Below are 22,692 nucleotides of genomic sequence, written 5' to 3'. Positions count from 1 at the left end.
CTGGTGGTCCAGTGGTTAGGACTCTGCGCTCCCACTGCCAAGGACCCGGGTTCGATCCCTGGTCAGGGAACTAAGATCCCACAAGCCACGCAGCATGGCCGAAAAAAATAATAATAAATAAATTTTTTTACTGAAATATTTTTTAAAAGCCAGAAATGTGCAGAGAACAATACAAGAGCACCCAGATTTAATAAATGCTGACAGTTTTCTCTCTTTGCCCTAATTGCGTCTTTTCCCTCCCTTGACCCAAAGTGTCACTCTTCTGAGGTTGAGTTTTGTCATGGCCCTGTGTGTTTAACACTTTGGTTGCATGTCAGTATGTCTCTAAACAATAAACAACAGTGTTTATTGAGTTTGACATTGTATACAGATGTATCACTTTATTGTCCCTTTTTTGCACTCAGAAGTTTTTGAGTTACCCATGTTGATACATGGAGATCCAAGTCATTGCTTTTTACTGCTGTGGGGCATTCTGTCTTACGACCGTACCCCGGTTCATGTAGCCAGCGTCCTACTCATGGACAGGACCTCCCTTCTTTCCTTCCCTCCTCCCTCCCGACCCTACAGTGAACGTTGCATGTCTCTTTGCACCCAGGTGCCAGATTTTCTGGGGGAGGGGTCACTTGCTGGCTCTTAATGTGGGCACAGCTCCAGTTTTACAAGATTTTTTGATTTGTTCTCCAAGCTAACGTAACATGGTATGGAAGTTCGTTTTGTCCTCACTTCCTCACCAGCAGTTGATGTGGTCAGACTCTTTCTTTTTGGCAGTCAGGTAGCCATGAAACGGTATTTCATTGCACCTGTAATTTTCATTTCCCTGATTATTCATCAATTTGAAACAGAGAAAAACACCCAAGAGAGAGAAATAAGTGAAGGTGGGTCAGAGGTTAATGGCAACCGAGGATTACCTTCGTGACATGACGACATTTCTTTGAGTCTTTGGTTAATTTGCATTTCTAGAACGCTCCCTGTGTGCTAAGTGATTCTTAACAATATTCACATATGACTAAAAACTTTTTTCTCCAGAGCATGATGCTTTCATTTCTTTAGTGGGTTCTAAAGGGATTTAAGATGAGAAGGCTTCTGAACCGTTAGAGGGGTGTTTTGAGTAGCTGAAAGGAAGGAAGGAGGGAAGCTGAGCCGGCAGGTAGGCCAGGTCAGAAGTGCTCCCTGGGACGGGTGGGCGACTAGGTGTGTGCTGCTGTAGGAGTGCCGCAGCAGCGTGGGTGGTGTGGGTGACGGGTGTACGTGCACTCTAGGATTCTCACCTTTGTGGCATGTTGGAAGTTTTCCTTAATAAAATGTCGAGAAAAAAGGTTTTCTATTGTTTATGAAGCTAGTTTTCCCTTTGGTTCTTGCCTCCTAGATTTCGGTATCAGGACCATGCATTTTTAAAGGCCCTTCGTGCTGCCGTACAGCTCCTGTATCTCCCGGAAAGCGCCGCGTGCTCGCGGCTCACCCAGCTCTCAGTGGTCCACATGATGCTCACCCAGCACTCCCTGTTCCTGCCCACTTTGCTGGCGGCTGGAGAGGAGGAAACCCCAGGCAGCCCCATCAGAGGTGATTCCTCACCCCACCTCCCGCTTCAGACGCGGAGCTTATTCCCGGATTTCATGTGTTCTCAGAGCTAAGGAAGCATTACCCGCACGGTATCCGAATATTTCATGTCTGTCAAATCCAAGCCCAAGAAGTGTTTCCTCTGACTTGGGGTCACACAGCAAACGCAGACCACCTCTCTTCAGAGCCTATTCTGGCCTGCGGAAGCCAGATTTAAGGTTTTCTGCCGTATCGTGGGCGAGGGTTAAAACCTGGGAGTTAAGGGGAGTTAGGAGGGGGTGTTTCTCACCTGGGAGAAATTGTTTAGTTGCGTTAAATGTCTTAATGGGGTGATTGAAACTTTTATCAAGGGCGAAGGGTTCGAAGGTCCCTGTTGGTGGGTCCCTGCTAGGGAATCATACAGCCCAGGCTTCTTCCCTGGTCGGTTTGGTGAGCGTTTACGTTAGCATGGCGAAGGCTGTGGGAGATGGCAGAGGTCTGAGGGGTCCTGCCCTCCCGAAGCCATACCCTGTTTAGAGACAAAATTGACATCCCCAAACTGTTAGGAATCACTGCAGAGCTGGTCTGTAATAAACTGCTAAACTGGAGAGAACCCTTACCCAAGTTCCTGGTACAGGCAGTAGAAAAAGTAGAAAGGCTCCCCGCTTTCAGGCAGGAGTAGAAATATTACAGATTTTGGTAACATAATCATGGAGAAAAATGCTTAAAGTTTGGGAGGGGGCTTGGAGAGGCTGATGGCAGCCTCGTCAAAGATGTGTTTATTTTAAAAAAGGAAAAAGCAGGGAAGGGACCAGGTACAGTCCTTGGACCAGTGTTGTCTAGAGAAGGATAGCTCAAGCATTTGTGTTTGCTGAAGTGCTTCCTTCTCCACTTTTACTCTGCATGTGTCCATCCCCCGTACTGCTGGGCATCTCAGTGTTCTTTTCTTCCAGAAGCACTGGTGGACCTGATGTCGGTGGCAGTGAGGCTGTGTCCCTCTGTCTGCGAGAGCAGCCACTTCGCCGTGCTCCTCGGGGCCTACGGAGCCTCTCTCAGCGTCCTGGGTGAGGGTGCGGGGACCGGGCGGTGTGATCAGAGCGTATAAGGTCTCGGGGGGTCACCAGGAAGCTTTCTAAACCGACCCTCAACTGACTTTAGACCAGAAGATCTTACTTCTCCTGCGGGCCTACGAACAGAACAACCATAGCCTGGTCAACTTCAGGTGAGCGCTGGGCCCGGAGGTGAGAATGGCAGGCCTTGAAGGCCCCACCCAGTGAGCTCCCCCAGGGAAAAGGGGGGCTGGGTGGACCCCTCGGCTCACACACCATTGCCAACGTGGGCTGCTCTGGCCTCTCACTGGGAGGATGGTCCCCGATGGCCGGGCCTGTTTGGGCTGGGCCACCTCACTGGTTGACAGTGTGTGTCTGTCACAGACCTGCCCTCGGACTCACTCCTGACCTGGGGGTCATTTAGTTGATTCTTCTGAAAACCTTTCTCTTGGTGCCTTCCTTTAGGTGGGAGTGACTTAGGTAGGGATCTGGGAAAAGACTGAGGAGCGCTGGCTGGATGTTAATTCCGCCCTCTTCCTTGTGTGCGTGCGTGCATGTGTGTGTGTGTGCACGCGCGCAGTGTCTGTCCCTGGATTTGTCTCTTTCCTGTCTGTCTGTCTCTGTGTCTGTCTGTCTGTCTCTCCTGGGTTCCCAGGGGCCGCTTGCTCCTTGGCCAGCGCAGCTTTGGGCCCTGAGGGGCTGGGCTGATTCCTCTCCCTTTGGGCCCTGCCTGAGCTCTGCAAGGGCCGGGGTTAAGCTATTCATAGACAGCATCTGAGATTCTCTTTGCTGCCCTAGATTCTTTTCTCCTTAATTTGGGACCAGCACCCCAGCATCTGCCCAGTACATAAGAAGAGCTTTGTGTGCTGAGACAGGAAGTAAACTTACTGGGCCAAGAAAAATAGTTCAGGAGAACTCTGCAGGGAAGGGAAAAAAATATTTCCCTTGTAGAATTCTTTTTTTTTTTTCTTTTTAAAGATTAAAGATGTATTAGCCTAGAAGCCCCCCGCCCCCGCCGGAAAAAAACAGTAAAGAGAACCATTTTCTGCCTCTTAAAAGAGCCCAGGTCATGAATAAACACTGTCTCTCCCTTTCCCTCGTGGCCTCACCCACTTACTGCCTCGGAGGTGGTGCTGCGTCAGTTGTATTCTTTCTGCAATAAACAGCCCCTGTGTACATGAGGGAGAGGAGAGAAAACAGAAGCAGTCTCCCTCACGGTGAATAGCGAGCCGTCCTACCCACCCCCCGCGGCCTCAGAACCCCCCTCTCAGGTTAATGGAAGTCACACGAGGGTGCCCTGGGCGCGGACGGGTTCAGTCGCTTTCCAGGAGGAAGGCAAGGTGACCTCTCTGGGCGGCTGCCATGGGGACTGGTGGCGCGGAAGGTAGAGCTGGGGGCAGCGCAATGGCTGTGCAGGTGGACCTGGTACGCTCACAGCCCCGTGGCAGCGAGGAAAGGTTTGTATCAGTAGAGCATCGCTGAGCTGCCAGGGTTCTGCCGCTGTGTCCAGCACAGACTGGAGCCAGACTCCCCAGATTTGAATTCCTGCTCTGCCACTTACCAGCTGGGCAGGGGACCAGCTGAGCAACGTTCCAGATCCTCTCTGTGTCTCTCTTCCCGCATTTGCAAAATAGGGATGATAATAGTACCTACCTTATGGGATAGCTGTGCAGATTAAGTGAAATGAATACACCTGAAAGGCTTAGAATAGTGCCTGGCACATCATAAACTCTCCATAAGTGTTGGCCTCTATCATCCCCGACACTGTCACACCAGCCTCATCATTGTCAGCCTCTCCATCACTCCCACCTTCCCCCTAAGTTATGATGGGGATTAAATGATACAACACACAGGACATGTACTCAGTGCCTGGCGTGCTAGCTGCTCGACAAAGCTACCTGCGGTGCCATCGGCACCATCGGCACCGCTGTTCCCGATGGGGCCCTGTGACCAGTCTGCTCTCCCGTCCGGCTCTAGGCTGCTGCCCTGGGGCCCAGCGGCCGTGGAGCATCAGAAGGCGTGCCAGAGCCTGGGCAAGTCACTGTGGCAGCAGCCGAGCGTCGGGGACATCCTCCGCCTGCTGGATCCGGACCGCATGATGAAGACTGTCCTTCACTTCCCCCAGAACCGGAGGCTGCTGCCCCCCGAGGTGCGGGGGGCCCAGGGGGAAGCCATCAGGTTTTAGCCGCTGTAAAATACAAGCCCTGCTTTTCTTGTGATTTGTTAACTTTTTATAAGTAAAATTCCAACCATCTGCAAAGGTACAGAGACAGGACCCATATACCCACCACCCAGCTTCAGAACTTTTCAGCACTGGCCATACTTGTTTCTTTTATAACTTCTTTCCACAAAGGCAAATATCAAAGGTATAATTTCATGTACAAGCACTGTTGTTGTTTTTATTTAATAGAACCATTTTTTAATGGGCTTGAATATTCAAAATAATTTGAACTCTAGGTAACAGTGGGTAAACATTCACATGGTGTTACACTTACGCAGTCGAAACACACATTTCTGTTTGTCTCGGGCTATTTCAGGACACACAGGAACCGATATTTAAAGACAGGAGCACGATGGATCTCAGTGACCTTTATGACCCCTGTTTCCTCCTCCATCTCTTCAGTGAATTGACCAGGCCAGGTAATTGCAGCCTTCGGGGTGGGTTGAGGGGGCATGATTATTACCATAATTACCGAATTAGGACCTTAATCTTGAAAATAATTCTTGAAGGATCTTCAGCTGCCTTCTCACCTTTCCATTCCAGTGATTTTCAGCAAAGTAACAGTTAATGTTTTGAATACACAGTGATTTTTTTTTTTAATTATAATTTTAAAATCTGGGAGTGTCCCTTTGATGTCTTCCTAATTTTAATGACAAGAGCCTTTTCTGAATTTTCACTGAATAGTGGTCACATACCAGCAGAAATGAGAGATTTTGTCTTTGACAATGAGTGAGAGCCTGCTAAGGTTGGCTTTTTCTTGGTTTAAGTATATTTTTGAAATTGCATTTTGTGTCTGCTACCCTGAGGGTGGGAATCTTTGTGGGTGAGTGCTTCGGAGAGACAGAAAGAACGGAAACGTGTATCAGTACACACTGGTAAAGACCAGCGTCTGATTCCCAGGCCGGTCAGGTCTGTTGGTTTGGGGCATTTTGTCGGTGATTGGTGTGTAGTGCTATCTCACTGTGGTTTGAATTTGCATTTCCTTAATGGCTAATGATGGTGAACATCTTGTGGCTTATTTACCATCTGTAATCCTCTTTGGTAAAACGTCAGTTCACGTCTTTTTCCCATTTATTCTAATGGGTTTTGTTTGTTTGTTTTTACTGTTGAGTTTTCTTTATATATTGTACCTATTAGTCCTTTGTTTGATACGTGATTTTCAAATATTTTCTCCCACTGTGTAGCTTATCTTTTCACCTTCTTAACAGAGTTTTTCAAAGAGCAGCAGTTTTCAGTTTTGATGAAGTCCAGTTTATCAGTTTTTCCTTTTATGGGTCATGCTTTGGTGTCAGGTCTTAAGAACTCTTTGCCTATCGCTCCGTCCTAAAGAATTTCTCCCATGTTTATTTCTGAAAGTTTTATAGTTGTAGGTTTTACATTTAAGTCTGTGGCCTATTTTGAGTTAGTTTTTTTGAGTTAATGTTTGTATCAGGTGTGAAGTTTAGGTCCGGCTTCATTTTTTCGCCTATGGATGTTCTGATCCTGTCCCCGTTTGTCGATCCTCCATCTCTCCTCCTCGTCCTTCCTCCCGGTTACTGCCGGGCTGGGGAGTCCCGGCGCCCCTGCACTGACACTTCCTGGCTGGGAGGGCAGGAGTGGCCATTACTGCTCCTCACGTGGCCTCCACTGGCACCAAGCGGGAGCCTCGTCCTTCCTCTGTATTAGGGTCCCTCTGATGCCCAGTGGGGACCAGCCAGCGTGATGCCTGAGGGGCTCCCTAACTCCTCCTCCCTCCTGGTTGTGCTGGCCGTGTAGATTAGGTGCACCAGGAAACCGTGCCTCACTGATTGCCCTGTTTTCTCCCCTTTTAAACTTGATGGTCTCTTTATACTCAAATGCTCTTCGTTATGGACTTGCTGACCCTCCAGCACTGCCCTTAGTCCCTAACAGAGAGGTGAGAGGGCTGTGTTCTCAGAGACTAGCCTCTCCACGAACACTGGGTTCTGTGGCTGAGCCCGAGTTTCTTTGCAGGAGAGCAGGGGCATTTCATTTCATGCAAATGTCAGATGATGACGATGGCCAGCAGATATCGTAACTGCCCTGGTGGCTGTAAGCAGCGGCTAAGTGAGGCACATCTACTGCGCTCTTTGATTCCCCCCAGGTCTTGGCAGTGCTGGCTAAGTCTGTTTCTCATCAAACATGAAAATAGATTTTCCACAGTCTAAAAATATGATGCAACTTTAGTGAATTATAACAAATCATTTAGTCTGTTGCTCTTTCAGTAGAGCTTTTAGGAGACAGAAGGCAAAGGCTTGGAAAACAGTAGAGAAATAGTAAAATCATGACAGTGTTTTTCCCAGAATCTTGAATAGTGGGGGTAAGGGGGAAGGACAGGATCTGGAAGGCCTTTTGTGAAGAGAGGAAACTAGTAAATGCTCTTTCAAGTTAGGGAAATCTCCAAATACCGCCGCTTTTACATTTTATTGGTATAATACAGGTAGAAAAATTTGCAGAGCGTGTCTACCCAGAAAGGATTTGCAGTAGCTTAAAATACTGGTTACACCAAAATCATTCACGGTGAAGTAGAAAATTTTAAAAAGCATATAAGTGGATAGGGAAATAGATATGCAAAACAAACAAGCAAACCAAGAAAAACTAGGTTCATTAAATTTTGCTCTGGGCTACTTATAATCCAGAACAAAAAAAAATGGAAGCATAATATTTTAAACAAATTTCATCATCTGATAAAAGGAAGTACACCAGTTCAACAGGAGAGGAAAATTCCTAGCAGTAAAATGATAAGTTGAACAGAACAGAAATCTGTGAACAGCATAATGGCCAAAGGTTTACTGTGGTTGAATTAAGTCACGAATCTTTTTCCTCGTTTTATTATTTTTTAAAAAGTTACTATTCCATTTACTGTTGCCCTGGTGGATAGCTAAACATGAACAATGTTTTAAGTAAACTTTTATTGAAGTGTGATGTATAGAAACCAGGCAAATCATATATGTATGGCTCAAGTTTTGGTGAAACCACCGGCCAGATAGGAACAGAACATAATCGGCAGCTCCTCCTCAGGCCCCTTCCTCCCCAGTAGGGACCAGTGTCCTGTATTTGAACTTTATGTAAATGGCATTAAACACTTTATATTCTTTGTATCAGCTTCATTTATCCACATTATATGTGTGAGATTTCATCCATGCTGTGTGTAGCAGAAGTTCTCCACAGCATGTTTTTACTTCCTGCAGTGGCACCTGGGTCCAAGTATTGCTAAACATTCTGCAGTCGTAAATTGGGTGTGTGATTAGTTTGTATGTGTGGTGGCCAGGCTTCAGAGAAACTAGTCTCACTGCTCCATGTCAACCCTTTGCTGAAAATGGAACCTGTTTTCTTAACCTTACTGCTTCTTTTCTTTGAGTCCTTGGCTGAAAAGCAGGGCCAGCCAAGGCTGTTAGCAATGGCAGTGACAAATGCTTTTTCCACAGCAAATTCTTGTCCTCAAGAGAACCGGGCTGAACTCTTTGGCTCCTAGCTCACAGAACAGGGAGGCCCATGTGCGGTTCTCACCAGACCACTGGACACAGGCTCCACGGACCCCTCCCTGTGATGAGGCTCCCTGGCCAGGCCGCCTCCAGGAGATGGTGTGAGAGGAGGCGTGACGAACAGCTCTTTACGCTCCGGCAGCACAGCCGCACTGCCGCCAAAGCCCGTAAAACGTGGGGTGCTTTTTCTCTTAATCCTTGATAATTGTCCTGGTTAAGCCATTTTGGTTTGAAAATCTGTTATCACAAGGCCGAATTTCTATTTATGAGGTTCTTAAAACAAAGAGAATGGTATTTATAACTATTTTTTGATAGCCTATTATGTTTTCAACACTCAAGGGCAGCTCTTTTCCATACACGTTACAAAGCCAAGACTTCCGGAGAATAACAGAGATGACCACAGAACATGAAATTGACTTTTCCTCATGGGCACGTGGAAAATCCTTTTGTCTTAGAGAGTGTCAGTGATTACTAAAAATATCCCTGCTAAGTACTAGCTATTTTTAGTGAGTGTAATATTAAATGTTTAGAGTGTTCTCTTTTCCAGATTTATTCCATTTATGTGTGTTTGTCATGTAGGTATGTAGGTGTATCTTAAACGTATCTCATCTTTTCCAAAACAATATAATTTTGTCCCTCAGTTTGATGCTTTGTAAAGCATTTGGAATTTTTTCCCCCTCCCATCAAAAGTAGTCACTTGTTAGAAATGAGAAAATTTAGTCCATAAGCTGTTAGAGCCCAAGAGTCTTCTAATTATTCTTTTTCCATCCTTTTACTTTTTTTTCCCTTCCAGTTTTATTGAGATATAATTGGCATACAGCACTGTATAAGTTTAAGATATCATTGGCATACATAGTGATTTGACTTAACATACATCATGCAATGATTACAACAGTAAGTTTACTGGACATCCATCATCTCATATACATATAAAATTAAAGAAATATAAAAATTTTTTTTCCTTGTGATGAGAACTCAGCATTTACTCTCTTAACAACTTTCATATACAACATACGGCAGTGTTAGTTATATTTACCATGTTGTACATTACATCCCTCGTACTTATTTATCTTATAATTGGAAGTTTGTGCCTTTTGACCGCCTTCATCCATTTTCCCTCCTCCTACCTCCTGCCTCTGGTGACCACAAATCTGATCTCTTTTCCTATGGCTTTGTTTGTTTGTTGTTTTCAAGTATAGTTGACCTACAACACTGTTAGTTCCTGGTGCATAACATAGTGATTACCTATTTCTCTACATTTCAAAATGATCACCACTCCATCCTTTTACTTAAAATCTGCATCTTGAGGTTAAAAGTGGTTTCTTGTAGACAGCGTATACTTGGGTTTTGTTTTTATATCCAATCTGACCATCTCTGCCTTTTAATTGGAATGTATACACCATTTACATTTAATGTGATTATCGATCTGATTCCACTTTATTTTCTATTTTGGCTTTTAGCTGTAATTTGTGTGTGTGCTTGTCAGCATATGTACGTGTGTGTGTGTGTGTGTGTGTGTATATGTGTTTTTGTGTGCATGTGTGTGTTGGTTGCTTTAGGGTTTATGGTATACGTCTTCAATTTATTGTGGTTTACTTTCAAGTGAGATTATACCACTTCGTGGATAGTAGAAGCACCTTACAATAGTATATATCTCTCCCCTCCTGGCTTTGCGTTATAATTATCATACATTTTCCATCTATTGATAAATGTTAAAAAGCCTACAATATGTGGTTGTTTTGGCTTCAGACTGTCAATTACCTTTTAAAGGGATTTAAATATTTTGTTTACCCCATAGTTATCATTCCTTGTTCTCTTCATTCCTTTGTGTAGATCCAGCTTTCCATCTTCTATCATTTTCCTTCTCCTCAAAATACTTTTAAGAATTCTTATAGTTCAAGGCTGTTGGTGATCAATTCTTTCAGCTTTTAGTCTTAACTTTTGAAAGATTTTCATGGGGTAGGAAATTCTCGGTTGACAGGTTTTTTTCTTATTGTACTTTAAAGATGTTGCCACCTTGATTCTGGATTGCATTGTTTCTAACAAGAAACAGTGTTCTTATCTTTGTTCTGCTCTATGTTTTTTGACCACTTTTAAGATTTTTTTTAATCACCAGTTTCAAGCAATTGGATTATGATAAGCTTGGGTGTAATTTTCTTTATATTTTTTGTGTTTGGGGTGTTCATTGAGCTTCTTGGGCTTGTAGGTTTGTGGTTTAGTCAAATTTGGAAAAGTTTTGGCCATTATTTCTTCATTTTTAGGGATTCTAGTTATACATATATTAGCCTGCTTGAAATTGTCCCACAGCTCACTGATGCTCATGTTTTTAAAGTTCTTTTTTCTCTCTGTGTTTCAGTTTGGTTAGATTCTGTTGCTGTCTTCAGGTTCACCGTTCTTTTTTTCTTCAATGTCTAATCTGCTGATCAGCCCATCTAGTGCATTTTTCTTTTTTGTTTGTTTTATTGAAGTATAGATGATTTACAAAGTATATATGTCAAACCTAATCTCCCAATTCATCTCACCCTCCCCAGGTGACCTATTCCTGTTCTGAGGTTTTTCTTGACAGTGTTTATATTGTAAAAAGGCCTGGGTTTTTGTTAAAGAGGATTTGAAGTGTCCTGAATTGCAGGTGTGATCAAGTGGGTCCCCTCATGTATCTGACCTTCTCTCCCATCACATCCTCTCCTGGAGTAACGTGAGTTTTTCAGGGCCTCACAGGTGATGAGAGAATATCAGCCAGCAAGCTCTGGGCTGTAGCTTTTGTTCAGGCTTGGTGAGCCACTCTTCTGTGAGATTTCTGTCATTTGTTTGAAGAAAGAACTAGGGTTGCAGAGTGGATATAAGTTAATCCTTCGTAAAATCTATAGGCCAGCTCAGACCAGTTCGCATTGGCTGTATCTCCCAGCATCGCCGCCTTACGTATTTTCCTTGGCCGTGTTTGTAGGTAGGAACTCAGAGGCCGAGGGCTGAACAGGGTAGACCTGAGAGCCGGCTTTCTCTGCTGACCCTCTGGTTGTGTCCCCCAGGCCTCCGCATGCTGGGATCTCAGTGGTGGGTCCGAATGTCACTTCTGATCTCTGGCTCACTGGGTATTTGTGAGAAGTAATGAAAGATTCCTGGGATTCTTGGGATTTACAAGCATCTTAGAAACTGAGGGCATGTGATTATTGCCATGGAAGGGGAGATAGTCTTTTATCCGGCTTTAGCAGAAGTTAAGGGGAGCAGGAGGAAGACTTGCATTTCTTGTACCTAGCACGCACACATAGCTGATGGTGGTAAGATGCGAGAGCAAATGGAATTCTCTGTGTTGCACAAGCGTCACGGAATCCTAGCGTGTGTGTGTGTGTGTGTGTGTGTGTGTGTAGTTAATGAGTTAATGCTGTATTTTATTTCCCTCAGAATTTGTGGTGGATTGTCGGAAATTTGTGGATTCAAATGCTCTGGGCCTAACTGTCACAGCCCTCAGCAGCTACGACCCCCCGATGCGAGCCGCGGCCTACTCCGTGCTGGCAGCCTACTACTCACAGCTGGAGGGGGCACGCTTCCGGGAGCAGCCCCAGGTGAGTGGGGCTGAGGGGACGGCTCTCCGCCCGGCCTGGTGGAAGGATTTCCTAAGGAGATCGGAGGTGTTGCCGGGAGACTGATACAGGACAAAGTCTGTGCCCTGCTGGGGGAGAGGGGGGGATGCCTGAGGCTGTCTCGGGCCCTCAGCCCCGGGAGGTGGAGAGAGGTCTCCCCTTACAAGTGGTCTTCTTGTGTCGTGGTGGGCAGAGCAGTTCTAATTTCTGTTGAACTCAGGGGTGACGGCAGCTGTCAGCCAGGACACACAGAGCCTCGGAAGCCGTGCCCTGAGGTGGTGGGGACAGGCGTCACCTTGGGTGGTCCCTGGGGTGTGAGGAGCCGGCCAGTCTGCAAAGCCGTGGTTTAGGCTGTACAAGGTAAGGCTGATCACAGCCGTTCTGCAGATTCTCTCTTTTTTTTGTTTTCCCCCTTTTTCCTGGTTTGAAGGTGCTGTACCTGTTGGACGTAGTCCGGAACGGCATCCGAACTAAGAACATGAGACTCACCTTCACCTTGACTCTCTTCATCGCCAAAGCAGCCTTGCAAATTTTGAGACCAGGTGCCACTGACAGAATCAGGTTGGGGTGAGGTGGAAATTTTGAGGCTGAGCGAGGCCACTTCTAGGCGTTCATCCCGCAGGCATAACCAGCCCACCGCACACGTGAGGGAGACGGATCAGGGTCACACGCGCAAGGCGCAGCACAGTGTGTATGATGGGGGAAGATTATGTATTCGTATTTGCCTGTAGGGGTATAAAGCTGTGGTAAAAGCAGGTCACAGCTCCCACCAAAGGGACTGCTCGAGGGCGTCACGGATCCCTACGTGAGCACTTAGGGGGACCTGACATGGAGGCCCGTCCGTGCTGGCAGCTGCCGCTCTGAGCTCGGGGGTCAGCGTCAGTGTAGCTCACCAGCTAGAGGACAAGCGGCCTGTGGGTCCCAGTGCAGGTGTCACCCAGGGCATGGAACACGGCTCTGCTTTGTTCCTCACAGCAGGGCACTGCCGAGGTATTGTGAGCACAAGTCAGTCTATCATAGGACCTTTTTTTTTTTGGTAATTAGTGAAAAGTCATAGAATGTTGATAACGTTAGGGACCACAGGGTTCTTTGGAGGTAACATGGTTGTTTTTAGATGAGGAAACAGCCTCCCAGCTGGGGCCCCCAAGGTTAAATAGCTTGTTCAAGGCCCCACGGTCAATCTGTAGTCAAGTTGCTGTTAGAATTCAGATTTGATTTTCATCTGCTCCGTATCTTTTTTTTTGGCCACATTGGGTCTTTGTTGCTGCGTGTGGGCTTTCTCTAGCTGTGGCGAGCGGGGGCTACTCTTCATTGTGGTGCGAGGGCTTCTCATTGTGGTGGCTTCTCTTGTTGCGGAGCACGGGCTCTAGGCGCACAGGCTTCAGTAGTTGTGGCTCACGGGCTCTAGAGCGCAGGCTCAGTAGTTGCGGCGCATGGGCTTAGTTGCTCCGTGGCATGAGGGATCTTCCCGGACCAGGGCTCAAACCTGTGTCCCCTGCGTTGGCAGGTGGATTCTTAAACCACTGCGCCACCAGGGAAGCCCCGGCAGGTGGATTCTTAAACCACTGCGCCACCAGGGAAGTCCCCCCGTATCATTTTTATTACATGGTTTTTTCTTTACCTTAGAAATTACGGGAGGAAAGAAGGTAATTAGCCATTTAGACTCCAAAGAAACAAACTCTTCTGTGAAAATACCCCAGCAGAGGTCACGGTGGATGGTCTTGGCCTCCCATCCAGTCTGTGCCCCCCAGGCAAGCTGCCCCACATCAGACCTCATGTCGGGGTTGGCGCACAGGGCAGCATCAGTGGTCCAGGGTTGGGACCAGGGGACGAGGTGTCGGCCCCATTGCATTCGAGAGCCAAGTGACTCAGGGCACGTGTGAGCCCCCTTTGCTGTGGCAGTTAGCTCAGTGGGAGGCCGATGGGCTGGGTGTTAGCCCTGTGCTGTCTGACGTGTGGCCAGGCCCCACTCTCCCCACCAGCTGATTAGAGTTTAGGCAGTGGGCTGATGCCTGGGGAGGGGTGACGTCTCCGAAGGACTGGACATCCTCACGTGGTTCCTGGGCCGCGAGAGAAGCCCGTACGCTGTGTAGAACTAAGATGTCTTAACTGCGTTTTAATTCTTGAGAACTAATAACCTGGATAAGGATTGGAAAGCCCCGAGGGGGCAGGGATTTATGTGTGACCGCCCCCAGGGCCCTGCTTCCCTACTCCAGCCAGCCACGGGTGTCCTGTTGGCGCTACGGTGAGTGACTGACTGCTTGCGTTCACAGAGGAGCACATGTATTTGAAGGTCAACAAGTTCCTGCTGTCCCACGAGTACCTGAACATGAACAAAGTTCCAGGCTTCTACCAGTTCTTCTACAGCTCGGACTTCGAGGTAATGCTCTGAGGTCCTCGGGGTCCTGGAAAGACTCCTAAATGGGATGCTCCGCCACTGCGCTGACGTTTCCCCGAGGAGACTGTCAGCTACAGAGCACAGGCTGCGGTGGAGCTGGGGCCAGGAGGGCCTGTGTGTGGAAACGCTTCCCATTCCACACCTTGATTCTTGGGTGGCTTCTCAGACCTCACAGACTACTCCAGAGGCCTCGAGTCATGGCATCCTCGTTGTATTTTCTTGGTGAATCACTGGGTTGAATACTAATGTGCTTTTACAGAACACCCCCTGTGAGCTAGCACAGTTCACTGTGTAAACTTGACCTGGTGCCTTATTCCTGACCTGGAGAAATGGAAGCAGAGAGGAGATAGAGGATTTTTAATAACATACCCAGAAACGGAGGGTGGGGGCAGCTGTGCTGCAGCCTTTGCCCCCAATTGAAAGTACCGGCGTTTGAAGAGTTTTCAAGGGGAAAGGCCTTCACTTATTTAACGATAGTTTCCTGGCTGCTTGGGTTACAGCAGAAGACGGAGCGGGAGTGGATGTTCGGGCTTCTGCGCCAGGGGATGCGGGACAAGTACTGCTACAAGCTCTGCGCCCGGCGGGGCGTCCTCCACATCGTCCTGTCCTTCTTCAGCAGCCCGCTCTGCGACGACGTGGCCCAGGTCGGCGGCCAGCGCTCCTGGGGGGCTGAGGCCGGGGCCCTTGCTCGGGGTTCCATCTGCTGGTCAAGTCCCCGTGGAGTCTCACCCAGCCTGGCCTCCCGATTCTCCATTAGCTTCCGGGGCCGTGGCCTGGGGGCAGGGCCTGTGGAGAGGGAGGGAGGCGATGAGTACCCAGGTGGCTGTGGAACGGCTGAGAGCTCTAGAAACACGTCACCCCATAAGTGACTGAGGTGCTTGGAGACACGCCCGAGCCACCAGGTTGTCTCATGATGCAGAGAAGCTGCAGGTTATCAAAACTTGGCTGGGAAAATGAGTCGGGAGTCGAAACTGCCTGCCTCACAGCTGACGAGGGAGTCTGCCCATTAGCTCTGCCCCTGGAGCCGGAGCTCACGTCGTGTGAGACGTAACTAGGAGAATTCATCAGTATTTTGGTTAACTTCTAGCCTGGTCAGCTTCTGCTTCTGGTATCATGTAAAACGTGGGTAAATAGGAGTGAGTCTGAATAAACCGAATTCGAGTACGGTAGATTTCTATTTTCTACAGCACGTGAGAACTCTAAAGCACCCAGTTACCAGTTCCAGCAGGAGTCCCAGCTTTCTGTCCTCTCCAGGTGGTCAAATCAAGGCAATGGATGAGCCACCAGCAGTTCATGGCTGGGCTAGAAATGGGTCCGCCCTCCTGCCCACTCAGGCTGCCCCAGATGCGGGCCGTGCGGCTTCCATGCTGTGTCTCTGCTTGTGACGGATTAGCGGGTGGGCGTCCCCGGGCCCAAGCTCGCCGTGGCCGTCTGTGTCTTCTGGCTGTCATTGTGGGGAATGGTGGTCCCACATGGCCACCACTGTTATAGACTTAGCAGACGTCACGTGCAGCTACCGCCTGTAACTGGAACATACCATTCTATTTTTTAAAGTGTCCCCTGGATCAAGTCAGTCAGGTTTTCCCACTGAAGAGTAACTTTTTGTTTCGGGTTTGCAGAATTGGATTTTGGAAATTCTGCAGAATGCTGCCCGGGATGCCAAATCTGCCTATGAGATCCTGCGGGATTACAGCCTCTTAACGTGGATCCTACACATCCTGGAGAGCAAGTAAGCACCGTGTCTGTGTGTGTGTGTGTCTGTGTGTCTGTGTGTGTGTGTGTCTGTGTGTGTGTGTGTCTGTGTGTGTGTGTGTGTGAGAGAGAGAGAGCAAGAGACTGTGTGTGCTGTGCGTCAAGCAGAAGGAGGTGACGCAGAGACCGTGGCGCCTCCTGCCGTCTCTCGTGTCCGCTGGAAGTGTCCCGGAGAATCTGTTCCCGAAACAGCATCCTCTGCACCACCTTTCCGTCTCTTGTGCCAGGTCCAGGCTCCTCCCCTGGAGTGGGGTCCCCCATCCGAGGTTTCAAGGTCTCTGCCCTTCCTGAGGCAGAAACAGGGAGCTCCTGTTTCAGGAACGCTTGTGCGGTGATGTGGGTTCGCACTCCACTCCTGCCCAGGGTCAAGGTGCTCGGCGAAGAGCTGGTGCCGGAGCGGCGTCGAGCGCTGGAGTGGGTGTTTGTCTTGTTACTGGGGCTGCTGTCACCGGGTGGCTCAAACGACAGTTTCATTTTCTCGCCTTCTGGAGGCTGGAAGTCCGAGATCAGGGGGCCAGCACGGTTGGGTTTGGTGAGAGCTCATTTCCTGGCGTACACACTGCCAACTGTGTCCTCACATGACCAGGGAGAGAATGAGAGAGCTCTGGTCTCTTTCTCTTCTTACAGGACATTAATCCCATCAGGGGGGCTCCATCCTCATGACTTCTAAACCTAATGGCTTCCCAAAGGCCCCACCTCCAAATATAGTCCCATTGGGGTTAGGGCTTCAGCCATCTGAATGGGGCGGGGGACACAGTTCAGTCCATAGTGCGATCGGTTTTGATTCCTAACACTCTCCTAAGTTTGAGGCTGTGTGAAAAGATGAAGACCTTGTCTCAGCAGACAGCCCTTGGTGGCAGGGATCTTTCTTTCAAACAGCTGCCTATGATGATAAGCCTGGGGATATCCAGGCTCTTTCATGCATTTTTTTTTCCTTTTGTGCATTTTTTAAAAAGAATTAAAAGATTTTTCTCTGAAAGAAAGTAATGTCTTATATCTAAAGGCAGCATTGGCTGATTATCTGTTCCTGGCTGTTACCTTTATGCTTTAGGGTTGGGTTGTTCTCGTGGGCGGGAAGGCTCTTCTTACGGTGCCACAGCGGCTCCAGAATGTCCCTTAGTGGGGACTGAGGTGGTTGGCTGTCTAGAAAGGAGGGTTGGGGCCTCGCCCTGGGTTGGAGCTGCATTTCTGTAGCAGACATCCGGTGTTCACTTAGATGCTGTGTCCCCCTCTTTGGGGGCTGCAGCGGGAGGTGCGAGGATAGAATGCTTGGGGGAGAGGGGAGAAGTCTGCCACTTGGGATGGTCACCACCGTCTCAGGCTCTTCCATGGTTGCCGCCCACCCCCTCCAGGAGATGTCACTGGGAGGAGAGGGTGTGACAGACAGTGGACTTGCCCACATTTGGTTTCAGGTTCCTGGAGACTCAGCTGCTCTCCAACCTCATCTCCCTGCTGCGCACGCTGTGGGTGACCACCCTGGGGGACAGAGGCGCGGAGGCAGGGGAGCAGCCTCCTTGCAAGCCTGGGTCCCAGGAGCCCCCGAAGCTGCTCGCCCTGCACTTGGTCGACGAGTTCCTCTACGTTCTCCTTGTGCTCACGAAGCACCTGAGGTAAGCCCCTCCCCACTGGCCATGACCCCTTGCAGGTCACCTGTCGGCCCCCCCTTAGTCACGGCTCCACAGGTAGGCTCTGGGCCGGGACTGCCATCCCTTCGGTGACGTCAGGAAACCTACTTCAGCTGCTCCTCTTTCCACGTCAACTTCAGGAGGTTCCTTTCAAGACCGTGAGAACTTAGCACACTCGAAAAACCTAAAGCCTGTCATGCCAGATCATTTTTAGCAGGCAAACCATCTATTGGACTTTTGGATTCAAGCACTCAAAATGTTTTATAGAAAGAACATATTTTCCATGGTCTAAGCCTAGGAAAGTTAAGCTGTTCCCAAACTCGCCTCCACCTTCATTAGCCTACGGGCTCCCTTATCCATGAATTTCCTTGAAAATTTCAGTATTTTCCCCTTGGAATTACACTCTTGGTTTCCTCAGGAGAGCTCAGTTCTTCTCAAATTCTACTGTGTTAGAGAAAATACACCGTGTGCCCTCAGATTTCTGATCTGGGAACAGGGGTATGCTGATTGAAACCAGAGGATCGATAGCAAATGGACTGTCATCTCAGAATGAAACTGTCTTGATAAAGAACAGGGCATTTGGTTTTCTGTTGTTCGGAATTCACTTGTTGGATTCATGCCAGAGCGCCCGTTTCTTATTTTGGGGTTGTCCAAAGACACATTGGTCTCTGAGAACCGATTGTTATTCAGAATACTGATCGTAAATGTTAAAATTGTGGAAGGCAGATGGTTTTTAATTTTAAATTCCTTAGAACTCGGAGGGATGTGCGTCCCCGCAGTGCCCACCGTCAGGTTTGGCCGTGGGTGGTGCCGGCCCCGGGCTTTGCCGAGCCTTTTCCCTCGAGGCTGAGAGTTCCTGAGACGGAGAGGAGCTGGCGGTGGCGGTCCTGGAGCTGTTCAGCGTGGCCGCTGGCGCCCTCACCGCAGGCTCTGCCCAGCTCTCCCGGTTTCCAGAGCGCTTTCTGTGCCTCCAGGGTGGAGCTCAGACTCCGGTCCCCGTTCTGCCTCTCCTGGAGGGGCTCCCTGTTTCCTGCGCTGTGCGCTGGGCTCCACGCTCTTGTCTGTTGTAAAGGGTCTCCCGGGCTGCGGGTGGACGGTGTGCTGAGCTGCAGGACGAGGTCCTGGGCCGCTGGGCGAGGAGGCGGCCCTGGCTCAGTCCGTGGCGTTGGCTCCCGCAGGCCCGCCTTGGCCCCCACCCAGTTCACCAGCTTCTTCGGGGCGCTTGACTCCGTGCTGAGGTACCGGGCCACCGTGCTGCAGGCCTTCAGGGACATGAACCGCTTCACCGTGAACGAGACTGTGCTGTCCACCAGGGATGCCCTCGTCCTCCTGCACCAGTGGAGCCTCGTCGAGAGGGACGTCAGGCTCCAGGAGGACGTGAGAGCAGCCGCGGAGAGATGCCAAGTCAGGGAGCTGCTGAGTGAGTGTCGGACCCGCCCCCCAAGCTGTGCTCGCTGCCCCGCGGAGCAGCCGGCGTCTTACCGTCCCTGAGCGGCACGTCTGCAGCTTAGAGACAGGGCCCATCCGCCTTCGTAGCCCGGGAGGGAGGTGGGGGCCGGCTTTGAGTCCCAGCTCTGCCGCTAACCAGCGCTCGGCTGCTACGCTAACAGTAACGACGGGTCACAGGGAAGCACTGAGCACTCACTGTGCTCCAAGCGTGGGGACGCATCCCGGGAGAGCACAGCCCGCGGGCCGCCCCGCCATCTGCATCTGTGTGTGCGGGGGCGGGACACCAGTCTCACCGCCTGTTCTCTTTTCTGTGTGTGTGTGTGTGCGGGGGGGGGCGGGACACCAGTCTCACCGCCTGTTCTCTTTTCTGTGTGTGTGTGGGGGGGGGGGGCGGGACACCAGTCTCACCGCCTGTTCTCTTTTCTGTGTGTGTGTGTGGGGGGGGGTGGGCGGGACACCAGTCTCACCGCCTGTTCTCTTTTCTGTGTGTGTGTGCGGGGGGGCGGGACACCAGTCTCACCGCCTGTTCTCTTTTCTGTGTGTGTGTGTGGGGGGGGGTGGGCGGGACACCAGTCTCACCGCCTGTTCTCTTTTCTGTGTGTGTGTGTGCGGGGGTGGGCGGGACACCAGTCTCACCGCCTGTTCTCTTTTCTGTGTGTGTGTGTGTGTGCGGGGGGCGGGACACCAGTCTCACCGCCTGTTCTCTTTTCTGTGTGTGTGTGGGGGGGGTGGGCGGGACACCAGTCTCACCGCCTGTTCTCTTTTCTGTGTGTGTGTGTGCGGGGGTGGGCGGGACACCAGTCTCACCGCCTGTTCTCTTTTCTGTGTGTGTGTGTGGGGGGGGTGGGCGGGACACCAGTCTCACCGCCTGTTCTCTTTTCTGTGTGTGTGTGGGGGGGGGGGCGGGACACCAGTCTCACCGCCTGTTCTCTTTTCTGTGTGTGTGTGTGTCTGTGTGTGTGTGTGTGGTGTGTATGTGCGTGTGTCTGTGTGCGTGTGTGTGTGGTGGTGGGGTGTGGTCTGTGTGTGTGGTGTGTGTGTCTGTGGTGTGTGCGTGGTGTGTGTGTGTGTGTTTGGGGGTGGGCGGGACACCAGTCTCACCGCCTTTTCTCTTTTCTCTGTGTGTGTGTGTGTGTGTGCGTGTGCGTGTGTGTGTGTGTGTGTGTGAGACAGAAATGCTCAAGGATAAGAACAAGCCAGTTGGGCCAGCCCGAGCCAGAGGCCCCCGGGGCCGGAAGCGGAGGCCCGGGGAGGCCGAGGAGGCGGTGGACCCCGAGCTGCCGGCGTCTACCTTGGAGGCGTGCAGGGGCCTCCTGAGGTCCATCCTGACCCACTGGGGGCCCGCGTTTCCTGACCGCGAACCTGAGAGTGAAGGCCCAGGCCCCGTGGGCGCCGTCACCGCCCTGGTGGCCGGCTGGGTGCTGCGCTCCGCAGCCGCGAGCCCGCTCGGCCGGGGGGAGATGGCGGGCCTCCTGGGCTGGCTCAGGAGCCGCATCTTGCCGCGGCCGGCGGTCGTGGCCGACCTGCTTCAGGACAGCGCCGTGGCGAGCGGCGTGTTCAGGCTGTACAGCCGGTTCTGCGGCGCCGAGGGGCTGGCGGGGCCCGAGCAGAGTGCGGCCGGCCTCTTCAACGCCGTCATGCTGCAGCTGGGGGTGGCCCGCGGCCCCGCGGGGAGCCCCTACTGGCCGATGCTCGAGGCCGTCCACCTCTCTTCTCTGAACGCGGAGGATGCGGCCACGCGAGGTAAGGCTGGTGCTCAGGTCGGAGGCTGAAGAAATGCGGGAGGGGGCCTGGGGTGGGGAGCACCTCCTGTTCCTTGGAGCCTGTCGTAAGTCTTTGGGGGCCCCTCACCACGGTTCTGGGGATTGGGGAGAGGGCCACGGGGCCCTGAGTGTAGGGGGAGAGGAAGTCTCTGCCTTTGCCTTCAGGTGAAAGGAACCTTTAGTGATGGTTTTGCTTACAGTGGAGAAAGATGCTCTCGTCACAACCTTGTGTCCCACCGGGACGCTCTACTGCAGAGCAGTGGCTCCCCTAAGTTTCTACCGTTATTACCCACATGAAGAGTTATGTTTCATGTCGTGGCCAGGTGTGTGTGTGTGTGTACACTCGAGCACACATGTGCACAAGAGCACACACATGTGCGCACACAAACACACAAATCATGCAATTTATGTGCTTGGCGCTTAGCAGGTACTTAATAAAGGTGTGACTGCACAGACGAGGGAACAGCAAAGGCTGTAGGAGGACAGCAGGGAGGCTATGACCATGTGCAGGTGGCTCCTCCGTCCAGGAGGGTGGACCCTGCACTGAGGGATGAGGGACACGAGGGGGAGAGGGAAGGGGGCAGGCCCACAGCGTGGCAGGTGAGCTCACCTGGTAGCCGGGGTGCCCTGCCCTCTCCTGTGGCCGCAGTCGGGGAACTGAGTCTGGGCCTGTAAACCTTCTCTCCTGTGCCACTGAGGGGATGATGGGAAGTGACTCCGGGCCGCTCCTCCCAAACTGCGGTTGTGGTTCTTGGCCTGGGTCGTCAGCACCAAGGAAGAGGCTTGACTTGTAGTACTTTTTTTTTTACATTTCACACACATTCATTCATCACGTGAAAAGATAATTTTAAAATGAACAAGAAAGGTTAACCTAGAAGTCAAGCGAAGGCGGAATTAATTTACGGCAGTGCACGCTCACTGCCATCTGGGGCTTCGCAGAGCCCCGGGCCCCGGGCATGTGGGCGGGTGACTTGTCTTCCGACCGAGCGGATTGCGTTCTGATGGCCCTGTCCCTGTCCTCAGCCACTGCTGCGTTCCTGGTGTCTCTGTACATTAAGGACGTCTGGCTGGGGGCCCAGCGGCCAGACACCCTCCTGACCCACGTCCGGATGGTCCTCGACGCCTCGGAGGACGTGGAAGGTGGTGACGAGGAGGCCGTCGTCAGGCTCTGCAAGGACATTGCGGCCGCGATCCCTGACACTTAACCCCCTGCGGCTGGCGCTTCCGGCTCCAGGCTCAGGTTGAGTCAAGGGTTTCCATGGGAGGCCTGCGAGATGACAAGCTCTGAATATTGACCAGGTGTCCTGACGGGAAAAGTTGGCTTCATTTAACTGACTGATAAATAATAAGCTCAAGGGACCACGTGTGCGAAGCGGTCACCGTTACAGTGGGCTTGGAGACCTTCGGGCCGTGAGCCCCAGTCAGCGAAGACCCTTCCTCTTAGGGGCTCATTGTTCCTCAAAGAAATACCACAAATCGAGGTGGCGCTTCTGAGTGCTTAAGGGATTCATGGACTTTAAAGCTGAAGTGTCCAGAGATATATCAGAAGAGCAAGAAGAGAGACGTTTAAAGTTTGCCTTAAGGCTTTAAAACAAAGCTTTGTGTAACTTTTTGAATAAATAAGCCCTGCCCGTGTTGTGTTAAATTATTTTAGTAAATAAAAAGGATGTTACACTAAATCCTTAAAGTATAAAATTGTTTTGACTTCTGCTTTGGAAAGACAGCCTATATTTTTAAAAATTCTGTTTCAAAGGGGGATTTAGAATTTTATAACTTGTTAATAAATGTCTATTTTTGTTAGGTTTTTGTGTTTTGTTTAATTGATTTAATCACAGGCTA

The 22,692-nt window shown here is 50.5% G+C and overlaps 1 protein-coding gene across 2 annotated transcripts in view; it reads left to right on the top strand.

The window, feature by feature from the left end:
• URB1 (URB1 ribosome biogenesis homolog) overlaps positions 1–22,532 on the top strand; it is a 67,395-nt gene extending 44,863 nt beyond the window's left edge. Inside the window, exons 26-39 of one of the 2 annotated variants that reach the window (XM_082459722.1) lie at positions 1,367–1,560; positions 2,490–2,600; positions 2,695–2,758; positions 4,563–4,734; positions 5,123–5,225; positions 11,688–11,848; positions 12,297–12,408; positions 14,140–14,246; positions 14,768–14,908; positions 15,884–15,993; positions 17,429–17,626; positions 18,820–19,061; positions 20,264–20,833; positions 21,877–22,532. In XM_082459722.1, coding sequence (XP_082315848.1) covers positions 1,367–1,560; positions 2,490–2,600; positions 2,695–2,758; positions 4,563–4,734; positions 5,123–5,225; positions 11,688–11,848; positions 12,297–12,408; positions 14,140–14,246; positions 14,768–14,908; positions 15,884–15,993; positions 17,429–17,626; positions 18,820–19,061; positions 20,264–20,833; positions 21,877–22,058 — 2,467 coding nt within the window. In that variant the 3' untranslated portion in view covers positions 22,059–22,532. Of the gene's footprint in view, positions 1–1,366; positions 1,561–2,489; positions 2,601–2,694; positions 2,759–4,562; positions 4,735–5,122; positions 5,226–11,687; positions 11,849–12,296; positions 12,409–14,139; positions 14,247–14,764; positions 14,909–15,883; positions 15,994–17,428; positions 17,627–18,819; positions 19,062–20,263; positions 20,834–21,876 lie in introns of both variants that reach the window. The other variant, XM_082459721.1, reaches the window with a different exon arrangement.
• Positions 22,533–22,692: the final 160 nt, after the last annotated feature.

This window comes from Balaenoptera physalus, assembly GCF_965194825.1.
Source record: "Balaenoptera physalus genome assembly, chromosome: 4".
Taxonomy (NCBI): Eukaryota; Metazoa; Chordata; class Mammalia; order Artiodactyla; family Balaenopteridae; genus Balaenoptera; species Balaenoptera physalus.
This window is presented reverse-complemented; position numbering and strand designations above follow the sequence as displayed.